At 40.4% G+C, this 12,038-nt stretch overlaps 1 protein-coding gene across 2 annotated transcripts in view; it reads right to left on the bottom strand.

The window, feature by feature from the left end:
• Window positions 1-12,038, bottom strand: part of NBEA (neurobeachin) — a 595,906-nt gene that overhangs the window by 413,729 nt on the left and 170,139 nt on the right. For both annotated transcript variants that reach the window (XM_084843013.1, XM_084843014.1), the window contains one exon: window positions 4,491-4,929. In XM_084843013.1, the coding sequence (XP_084699139.1) occupies window positions 4,491-4,929 (439 nt within the window). The remainder of the gene's footprint in view (window positions 1-4,490; window positions 4,930-12,038) is intronic.

Below are 12,038 nucleotides of genomic sequence, written 5' to 3'. Positions count from 1 at the left end.
TTGTCTGCTTGGTTCACCATGTACCAGTACGATGGCTTTCCACATCACTAAAAATCAGAAAATGGAGAACTTTCTTGGAAAAGAATCAAAGCTTTAGAGAGCTGACTATACAAAAACAATTTATATAACCAGTAAAAGTATCATTTCAGTAGGTCTTAGTATATATCTTTAAGACATATCACATAGACATATTACTAGACACAAATGAAAATCATCATATATAACCAGATAATCAATACCTTCAATATTGCTAAAGTTCATATATATATTTACCAGAGACAACAAGGCATACTTGGAAAATATCACATTACTCCTCTTTACTCTATGGCAGGTCTCCATATTCACCGGTTTTGGACACCTAATATGATCATGAATCATAGATATGTAAACTCTATAGGAGACAATTCATGGCCCCATAAAAAAAAAGTAAAATCCAATCAGTTACTCTGGTGCAAGTTTCCTACAAAGATTCAAAGGAAATTCTGAATAATGTCCTGTACACATAACTTTCCAAGACACTCCACAGAAAAACATGAAACATTAATACATACAGTTGAAACCACATGAAATCCTAAAACACATGGAGATAAAACATACAAAAATATTAGCTATATCTACATGCTATAGCCCCAATAGCGCCACATTTTCTGCACTAGTATCTCCTGGGAGAGATGGGTTATAACTCTGGGTTATTTCTCCCTCAAGAACCCAAAGTTCCGGGTTTGGACATCATAGTATGCGAAACAACCCCGTCCCTAGGTTGTTTAGCACACTAGAAGTGGTAGGGAGCTAGCATGCTTGCTCGCACCTGTACCTTTTGTTCCTGATTTTTGACAAACCATAGTTTGCCATTTTGTCCAAACCCAGCAAATTCTGCTTTTCACAAAATATAGTTTGTTAAAAAGCAGACTCAAAAGTGGTATGTGATCCTGGTTTGTATCAAACCAGGATCATAAGCTTTTGTGTCAGTAGTATTCAGAATAATGGACTACGACTGGGGAAATCCAGGTTCCAATCCCCACCCAGCTATGACGCTCACTGGGTCACTCTCAGCTTAACCCACTTCACAGGGTTGCTGGGAAGATAAAATGGAGCAGGAAGAGAACCACATGCACTGTCTTGTGCTACCTGGAGGAAATGTGTGATAGAAATAATAAATAAAATTCTAATCACCTTCCCAAGTGCATAGAAGGAGTGAGCATGCTCATAATTCCAAATAATGGTTTGCTATGACATCTGAAAGCAGATATTATTTCTAGTTCAGAAGCAAAAATTCAGGACCCCTACCAATCTTTTGAAGTAATTACTACACTAAGGCAAATTACCAGATATTGCTTCTTTTCACGAGTCCATGAATTGTACCCACAGTAGTTCACGCATCTATAAATCAAAATCGAGGGTGTATTTTGAAATGGTTCTACCACTGGGACTGCAATATACTGTAAAGCAGGTGTGGCATGTGAGAAGTAGTATGATACATACATACAAACAAGTATCTCTCGAACTCTGACAACTGGCACATGAACCCTGGGAATATTATTAATTACCTGGTTACATCTGATGGTTTGCATATATGTCTAGTATATCTTACAGATGTATATATATGATGGGTGGTATCCAATTAACCCCTCTCACCAATGGCATGACACTTTTACTGGAATTGTTTGTTAAAAAATATAATCAGCTTTCTAAAGCTTTATGATTTTCTTTTCAATGAATGAGTTAATTTCTTTATTTTATTTATATTTGTTAGGTTCACAGTATCATCCCTTATTTTGGGAGCAATTAGCCAGATGCTTTGCTACAGAGTAAGTGCTCACAGCTTGCCCAGTAACCTCCATTTCACATGGTTGTAACAACTGTATAAAATTGGCCCTTGGTGGCTTGAGTTCCTCATTCTCCAAACCGGAATTAATATAACTGATGGTGGTGTTGTCTGACTGGTTTGGGCTCCCCACTAATATTTTTGTATTACTTAGATTATTTTGTTTTAAACTGCTCCTATACCACTTGACATCCCAGAATCTCCAAGTGGTTTACAGCATAAAAACCAGTATAAACAATAAGTACCTTAAAAACATTACAGTAATGTACAAAACAGTAAAACAGAGAAGTGTCATGACTGATTACAAGTCAGGGAAAGCCTGAGTGAACAAATGCATCTTCAAGAGGCATTTGAAGCTCGCCAGAGTTCCCTGCTCTCGAACTGCACATGGGAGAATATTCCAGAAGGTTCCACTACCAAGAAGGCCTGCTTACATGGCATTACCTGATGACATGCCGTTGGTCATGGAACGACCAATACGGTCTCCTAAAAAGGTCTCAGGAGTTGATTTGGTGTATATATGGGAAGGCAGTCAGCTAGGTATCCTGGCCCCGATTTGTTTAGGGCTTTGAATGTTTAGGGCTCAACAAAACCTTGAATACGGCCTTTAACTTTCTTTTTTCAATATACTACTGGAGCTGAATATAGCAAATTCATATTTAGTTAGCTAGCTAGCTAATTAGTTGTTTAGTAATTAAAACACTTATATCCCAGTTTTCTGGTACAAATGCACCACTTAGAGTGGCATACAACATTTAAAAATTCCAACTCATAAAAACAACATTTATATAGTTCTAATCAATATTCTAAAAGTTATTATCTGGATTTGTTTAAACAAAGGTAATGCTCTATCAGCCTGTCATGTGATCTTAATATCCTGAGTACGTGGGTGGAAAAGCAATGATGAACTCAGAAAAGAATATCTAATTGTACCAATGTTTAAAAAGCCAATTGCTTGTATAGCTTTCAACAAAGACATAACCTTACTTTTGTTAGTATTTGTCTTAGGACTTTGTGTCAGTTACAGTTCTTGAACTGCTCAAACTCAAGTGGTGTTTCCCAATGAACCTATTTTATCCAAATCATGAGTTTCACTGTGAAGACTATAAAGCTGGGATCTCCAACGCAGTGCTGATGCACAAGAGTGCCCATCCATGCCTGTGATGCTCTCCACATCCAGTGAAACTGATCTTTTTGAAATCTAGAAATAGGTTACTGAGCACCAGGCTATTCTTCCTATTCCTGAACCTGCTGCTAATCAGCTGTTCAGAGGGAAGGAAGAATAGGAAAGAATTGCTGCCAGGCCCTACCCAGTCTTCTTTAATCTACACAGCCCTTTCCCCTTTGCTCTCTCTCCCATCTCCCAACCGCTAGCCTTGTTGTTCTCTCTCCTTCCCAGTCCCTAGCCTTGCTGTTCCTCTCTCCTTCCCAGTTGTTCTTTCTCTCCCTTCCCAGCCCCTAGCCTTGCTCTTTCTCTCCCTTTCCACAACCTAGCCTTGCTCTTTTTCTCCTTCTACCCCTCGCTATTTCTCTCCCTTCCCAGCCCCTAGCTTTTTCTCTCCCTTCCCAGCCCTTTCTCTCTCTCTTTTTCATATACCAGCACCTTCCTGGGTGGGGGCTCTGATGGCAGCACCAGGTGGGAAACGGAGGGACTGAGTCCAGGGGAGAGGTTGGGAAAATGTTTTCTTTCTTTGGAGGCTGGGGTTTTCCCTTTGGGGCTGGAGAGAGTGTATGTGGATGGTCTGGGCAGAACAATCCTATGTAGGTCTACCTAGAAGTAAGCCCCACTGAGTTCCATGTAAGCATGCATAGGATTGCAACCTTAGAATGGAAGAGTGGGTGAGATAGATGAGGGCAGGAATTGGTGTGTGGGAGAGATGGGGGGGAGGGGCACATGGGTCTCTGACAAGAAATGGATTGTCTCTCAGCCTAACCCGTTTATCTTCTGTGAAATGAGTCTTTTGTTATGTTGGACTGGATTCAGAGTTCATGCCCAACCTTTGTTTGTACTCAGTTTCTTGGGTGTGTTACCTCTTACTTGTTCTTTGTAACTGGCCCGGGCCCAGTGGCAGCAATTATGTGACTAGCCACACCCTCATGGAAGCCATTTTGTGGTGGTGCCCATAGAGTCTCTCAAATTTCCAAAATTTGGGCCAAAAAAGTTGGAAACCCCTGCTTTAAAGAATAATGAACGGATACAAACACAGGGAAACACAGGGGGGTAGGGAATGAAGATCGCTTTAGCCTTGAATTCACATTTCTCATAATACGAGAAGCCACAATGTTAGAGGGTAAGAGCATATTAAACGTAACCCAATTAAAAGGCGAACACTGGAAAGACCAAGTAGTTTTCCTGAGTATTTTTAGACTGTTTTCTGTATTTCAGGATGAAAAGCATTGTTTTACATTGAGAAAAGTTATAGCTTCATAAAGCAGATCTGTTCTCCGAATACTAATTATACTTTTATTTGCTGCTAGAAGACAAAATTCAATCCAGATACCTTTTCCATAAACAATATGGACTGTTTATAGTAAGGCAGTGCACACGGATGTAAAGCAGCTGTATTTTCTCTGAACAGTCTTTATCAACATCTCACAGACAATCTATACATTCAAATGTCAAGACTAATATAATACAACATAGTGAACCAGTTGTGCCATATACCTGTCAAATGAGTGAAACTGCATTGGGAGAATAGGCTGAGCTTCTCTCTTCAGTGCAGGATCAGGGTATGGGATAGGATCAGGTCCACATTCTGCAATTTCAACAGGAGCTGCCACCAGACTTTTCAGTATTTCCTTAACGTTGATGCCCTTGCTTTGGCTGATACTTGATATTGAGGGTGCAGGTTTCAGAATTTCACTGGGACTTTCTGTTAAACTTTCTTGAGATTTCTTCACCTCAGATGACAAAGTAGATAACAGTTCACTCATAGCATCAGGACCTGGGCTTGTTTCTAAGTCTGTCCCATTCAAGATACTGGGCATTTGTTCCTCTCCAATTCCAGAATCAGTATGAGGAATTGAGCTTTCCAGCTGAATATCTTCAACTGGTGTTGGAGTTTCTTTTTCTTTGATATTATCTGGAAATACAGCAGGAGTTTCTGCAATAGAAAAATTGTAAAAATATTTAAGGTTGGAGATAAATACGATTACATCAATGATATGTTATTAATAGAGATGGAAAAACAAAATTTTGCAGAAACATGAAGGCCTCTTTCCAAGTACTTGAGAGTACTTGTGATCCATCTGTCTCCTAGAATCCCATGGCAGCCATGACTCATATGCATTTTCAGGCACCACTTTCTCAGCAACGATCTGATGTAGGCTTGGGAATGTAATGCTTCAGAATCACCTTTTTGGGCACTGTCAAGGTTATGGAAACCAAGCAGCTGATGGTAGAATGCCAACAGCCTATTTTTTTGTATGTGTATAGTTCAACCTGCCCTGCTTACTCCATCAGCTGTTCAGTAGCAAAAATAGCTCTTCATAAAGTTCAAAAACAAAAGAAAAACGACCCCAGTCTGGTGTGCTAGCCACACAAGGGATAGCGGAGAATTCCGCCATGGACTCCAATGAGGAGTCCGTGGCAGAATGGAAGACTTACCTCCGCCTCTGTGCGGAGTTCTCTTCAGCCGGATCCTCCAGCGATACAGCCGCCATGCGATACGGAATCCTCTTCGGCCGGATCCTCCAGCGATACGGCTGCCATGCCATATCGCTGGCTGAAGGGGACCACTGACTGCAGCCGCAAATGGCATCCCGGATGGAATTGCTGCAGAGCAGAGCCGGCCAAAGAGGATTCTGGGGGGAGGAACGGATAGCTTCCACCCCCCTGCGGACCCCCCCCCCCCCCCGGTAAGGGATTTGTACATCTCTAAGCCACACCTGCATTGGTTCACAGGCATGTGCAAAATATGGTCATGCTCCATGAATGTTTTGACAGTCAATGAGGGCAGCAGATGACCCAGTCTGAAATGTGGAGAGCACACTGATAGTCTATGTGCGCAGACAGGAGCAGCAGAAATATCCAGAGCACAGGGGAAGAGACTGAACACCACCACCCTTGCCTCTGTTGGAGCCTTGAGAACTTCACCAGTGTGAGAGAGTGGAGTATGGGAGAGATCTGCTGCAGGCTGTAGGAAGCCTGGCTGCTATTTTCAGAACTTTGTTTTCCTGGCATAGCTGTTGCAGTTCGTAGTGTTTATTAATGCCTTAACGAAAGATTAAGTTTAGGAAAAGATTTAGTTTATTGGGCTCCGGTTGACACACTACTGAAAGACAATAATTTATAGTGTTGCAATATTTGATTTTTCCTATTATGTAATTAATTTGAAATGTTATTATGTTAGTATCAGTGAAATGAGTTGTTTATTATTGTAATGAGGTCCTATTATAATGATATATTGGTATGCTTTTTTGTTGCTGTATTGCTGTTTTGTTAGCTGCTTGGGCACTTTTTGTGGAAGAGCAGCATATAAATTAAATGATGGTGATGATGCCTCTACAGGTCTGCACACCATCTGCACCAGATGTCCATGTTGGCTGGGGATGATAGGAGTTGGAGTCCAACACATCTGAAGGGCACCAGGCTGGAGAAAGCTGACCTAGAAGCTTCTGCACACTACATGTTGGGTCCCCTAGCCTTCTTCCTCTGTCGCTTTTGGGATGGCTGGAAGTCTGAGGATTCCAGCTAAGTTGTCAAGTTCCTTCAGAAGAACACTGTTCCAATTTACTGAAACTACAGAGTTTGAGCAGAATTAAACTTTTAGTAGAATTCAGCAGTCTTTGTCTTTGTAACTGGCAACTGATCATACCACTACAATGAAGACTAGTACCCAAATTTAGGGCCGTATCTGCCGGGCCCAGTCCCAGTGCTGCAGTGGGCCCTATAGCTTACAGTCAGAATCTGATCAGAAGTGGCCCAGAAAGGTTTGGAATCCATTTCAATAGCAAGAAGCCCTAGAGGGCCTACAAGTTTGGCTATGCTTAGTTATTCATGTAATGGCAAGAGGAATGGGGGGCTGGTTTGGGCCTAATCAGCCAGGGGAATGTCAGAATAAATGTGAGCTTATATCTTTCAGTTTTCTCAGAGGAAAACAGAGGGGAGTTGAGTCACTCCCGTCCAGCTGCTAGTTTTCAACCTTGAATGTCATGCCTATAGTTAAGAAAGCTAGCAGCTTCTTCATGAGAAATTAGCAGAAGGGGCAGGGGGTGTTCAGAGGTGTTACACAGGCTGATAATCAACTCAAGAGGATGGAATAGACACACCCTGTTTGGCATAGGGCTCGTTTATGGGCTAAATCTCCTGTCAATTAAATCATTAGGAAGTGTGGTATTACAGCCCCACACTTGCTTTTAAACCACTGCCCAGGCTGGGAGCCATTGCTTAAAATACTGTCTTTAATGTCCATTTTTTATTGACCGTTGTTACCATCCATTGTTTACTGCATGTAACCCCTCATGCTTGTGACTCCACCTGAGCTGTGAGAAACACCTCTCACCTGGCCTTTAGTCTGTTTCACCTGAATTGTCTGTGAAACCTAGAACACTGTCTGTTTGAATTTGAATCATGAAGAACCTGCCACATATTGAAAAGTAATTGTTATACTTTTTATAGACCCTGAATGCTTGTTTGCTATGGACTGTGTATCTTCGTCTTTGATAGCTCAAAGGGCCTGCTGGCTTGGACTGATCATGACTCTTAGATTTTCCTATGTCTTGACCCATGTCAAGTGGAGATACCATAGTGGAAGCTGTGGTCATCTAAACATTTGATGTGTGGGTTTACTTTGGACTTACTCTTGAACCTATGTTTTGACTCTTCAGTTTGAAAGGCCTGGATCCATGTAACAAATAATTTAAGGTTGGACTAAATCTCTGTTTGTGTGGTTATATCTAGATCTTTTTCTAGAACCTTGTCTTTGATTGCCTGGGATGGTTTATGCCAGGACTCATTCAAGCCCCTTGCCCTTTACTTAGAACCACAGAGACTGCAACAGGGAAACCAAGTTGTATTGATCTCTGACACAGTTATAGTTATTAGATTTTGACTGTTCTTGGAACTAAGTAATGAGCCTATAGGTCATTAGCCCTCTTTCTATGGAGTTACATGACTCTGAAGGTTAGGCAGGCACCAATATTGTGTTGTTTTCAGCATCTCCTGAAAACATCTTTATTTCAAGAAGCCTTCCTTGACTGACCAGCCATGGTTTTTATTGGTACTCTGTTTTAAAAACAAAATTTTTAATACGGTGTTTTATTCTCCCCCCCCCCTTTTATTGCTCACTGCTCCAGAATCTGTCTAAATGTGTAGCGGTATATACATGTTGTAAATAAATAGTTATATGAAATCAGCTATATGATTTCTGGAGAGAGTTACAACCATTAAGCTTTTGTCATGAGAGCTAAGAAGTTCATCTATGAAACGTGATTTTGTTAACAATAAAAGTCCCCACTGTTTCTGGCATTTTGTGTCAGCTTGCCAGAATGTTTGCACCAAAAGACAGGCACGTGACGGTACCCAACAATGTCATTCCACTAATGCAAATTATGCTGAGCTAGTGTAAGGGACCTCTAGCGCTACACCAATAATATTAGCTTTGGCGATGAGATCCCCCAGAAAATCCATCAGACAAGCTAATGCAATTGGTGTTGTGCTAGAGGTCCCTTATACTAGCACAATGTAATTAGTATCTAGTACTAATATTTAGTATCTAATGCCTTAGTATCTCAAAACCCTAGTCAACTATACTGCAACCTATGTCTTTCAAACAACTTCTGAACTTCTACAGACAATGCTGTCCAATGCTGAAAGGTTGAAACAAGTTTTAAAATACTAGGAAATGCAATAAAAATATACTTCAAAAAACAAATATAGAGCTAGTATTTTGTACTACACAGTATCATCAGAATATAAGCGTAAGTTGCAGGTAGCTTAAATTATATTCTTAAATACATTCTAGGAGGAGAATCAACTACTTGCCCTACATAATCCAAGGACCTAATGCAGATATTTTACTCTTAAATTGTTTTTGTCCAAAGTGCTCTCTACAATGTGTCTCAAGGGCAGGAAGTCAAATCTTGTACATCTGGAACTGAACTATTACTACAGATTTATTTAAACAGATCAAACAGTAGTTGTAGAATGACAGGTGCAAACTATATCACTTAAGTTATGTGATCATATTTCACATTTTTTACCTGAGGCCAAAGATCTATCCTAATGTTACTTCAGGCTTAAGTTATAAATTCAAACTGTCAACAGTCCAAGCAGCTATAATTGAGCTGTAGTCATTGGATAATATTCAGTTTACAGAAGTTTATTTCATGGTTGTGCTAATGTGCAAAGCAGGAGTGAATTGGGTCCTTGTACCAGCAAGCAGCTCATAAATGATAAGACAGGATTGTGCAGGATATCCAGAATCCTGGCTTATCATTTTGTGTGAATTCAGCCATTGACTCAATAATCCCTGCAACATCCCTGTAAAGTAAACTAATACTGTAATCCCCGTATTGCAGATAGGAGGCTGACAACAAGAGAATAGCAGATTTCCTGTGTCCAACTATTGAGTGTATAGCTGATGAGATTCACTAGTCAATCTTTAGCCACTATGTTACATCAGCTCTGATCTTATTAAGAACAATAATTTATGCAAACCATTTTGCAAAATATCAGAAATCCTGAATCAGAACTTTTCCTCATTTAGGGGAAAATTTGGCAAAATTGCTTTTTCAATATACTACTTTGAATATTGGCCCATAAGTAGCAGTAAACATTTGCTGACTTTAAAAGCCTTAATGACTGAGAGAGAATCAATTTACTAAAGAAGATCAAAGAAACTACAATTGATTTAACAAAGAACTAAAATACCTGCACACCACTAGAATTATCTTAGTATGGTTTTCCAGGCAGATGTCTCAGAGGGGCAATTGATAGGAGGTAGGATGGGTAATTGCATTGGATCCTCAGGTTTAAAAGGAGCACAAAAGAGCTGTGTCAAGGGAAACAGGGACTTACTACTCCCTGATCAAGTATGTCTCTTTGACACTCACTCTCCCCCCTCCTCAAATTCTTGTTTTCCACTTTAGCATCCAGAATATGTAGAACATACTAGATTCTCCTCCCTGAGAATGTATCCCACTGTACTGATGTGACAGTATATACTGCCACAGAGGATGCAATCTATTATCCGCTGAGTGTCAATATACAACATCTGGTGGACTGAACAATCACGTAACAGAACAGGTGCTCACACAACATGCAAGTATTCCTCTCCCCTTCCCCAGGTTGCTAGGGAACTCTTTTTTCAATTCAGAAACAACCTTTTTCAATTCAGAATTCCAACACCAAACACCAATTTCCTATGCTTCATACAATCATCTTTGTGTCATGAGCTTTATCACAAAGTTGACTTCTTACACCTCCTTAGCTAGAAGAAAAAGTAAAGATGGATAGCTGCAAAAAATGATAATTGATTACATCTGTTTGTGTTGTAATTTATAAACCTACTGTCAATATTTTCAACAATCTTCATCATGTCTATAGACAAGGAAGGAACAGTGCGATACCTGGTGATTTTAACCCTGTCTAGAAGTAAACTGTTTTTTGTTGGAACTGAAGAGTTCATGTATTACACCATGGTAAAAATAATGGGCAGAATCCAACGGGGTGCTTATACTCCTGCCGATTCTCTTATGCCCCAATTCCATTGTGCAAGCCCCCCACACTGCTTGTGCAACATCTATTTAGCACTTCTAGGGCAACCAGAAATGAGTGGAAATGTTCGTTTCTGGAAGGAGGCAGGTTGGCAGAGGTCACATAAGGGAGCTCCACCGACCTGCCTCCTTCCAGAAACAAGCATTTCTGCTTGTTTAGGGGCTTCCTATAGAAAGTGCTAAATCTCCCTTTTGTAAGTGGTGGGTCCCGCTTGCACAGTGGAATCAGTGGGTCCCACTACTTGCAGAAGGGAATCGATGGGGGCATAAGCACCCCATTGGATTCTGCCCAATGAGCTTAATTAAGTAAATGACATGGTGTCTGAGGTGACCTCATCTGCCACATCCCTTTCTTAGCATGCCTTCTTTTCCTGTTGTTTCTGAAGTACTTTCACCTATTTTTATCTAACACACTACCCGAATAACCCCAAAACAGTAGATACAACAACAATCATTTCAAATATTTATCCAATACAGAGACATTTTATAGGTTGGAAGTTATTATATCTATGTATGAAACAATGTTTGGTCACCTTTTGCTGCTTATGCTTGGAGCATTCAAGTAGACTCAAGCGGGATCAAGATGAGCAAAGCCATACCCACAGCTTGCTTCAAGCAGGGCTGTGCTCACCTCAGTCCTATGAGTTGCCTCCCACTTCCCCTGTCCCAACATGCAGAAACTATTTTGATCATTGGAAGTTAGTTGTAGTTCCTCTCTAGACCCTGACAAAGTGTATTCTGCTGCTGGGACTACCATTGGTGGGAAACTGACACTCCATGTTATTTCTGCAGAAGAAAAGGCCCTGGGTTTCCTCAGACCCGTAAAATAAGAAGACCTTCTGAGGGCTGTGTCCCTTGTGGAAATTATGCTCATGGCATGTTTCCTACTGGGAATTCTGATTCAGTTACAATGCTCACAAAGGCTTAACCCCTTTGTGAGCATTGGACAAGCAGCAGGATACTCATGCATCTCTCTTCTGTATTTTGTAAAAAAGTAAGTTTATTACCATATCAACTGCTTAGCAATTTCAAACTTTTATTGTTTGGCCCCTTAAAAATACATTTACACGAAAGCTTACTCACCTCGCAATCTTCTATAAAATGTTTAAGTCTTATTAGAGCAGATGAGTTTTAATTAGGGGCATTGCTCAAAAGAGAGGAGCCGAAACTCAATTGTCATACAAGAAAAACAAGTTAAAAATGAAATTCACTTTAAATTCAATAAACAAATTTACAGTGACGATACAACAATAGAAGGACAATGGTAAATGGTAAACATTTAAACAGAATTTTTAATAGTGTGTTAGTATTAGCTTTATTAGAAGAACAGGCTATTAGCCTGACTCACACTTCTGCTGTTAAGGTCATACCATCACAGGAGGACCATCATTAGCACTCTGGCAGCCCAATTTAGGCATGTTCACCTGGAAGCAGGTCCTACTGTGTCCAGTAGAACTAACTTCCTGGCAAATAAACTTAGAACTGTAGCCATAGG

Source organism: Heloderma suspectum, chromosome 3, assembly GCF_057233095.1.
Source record: "Heloderma suspectum isolate Gila_16-S chromosome 3, 16-S_ref, whole genome shotgun sequence".
NCBI classification, from domain to species: Eukaryota; Metazoa; Chordata; class Lepidosauria; order Squamata; family Helodermatidae; genus Heloderma; species Heloderma suspectum.
The sequence above is the reverse complement of the archived record's forward strand: the minus strand, read 5'-3'. Positions and strand labels throughout refer to the sequence as shown.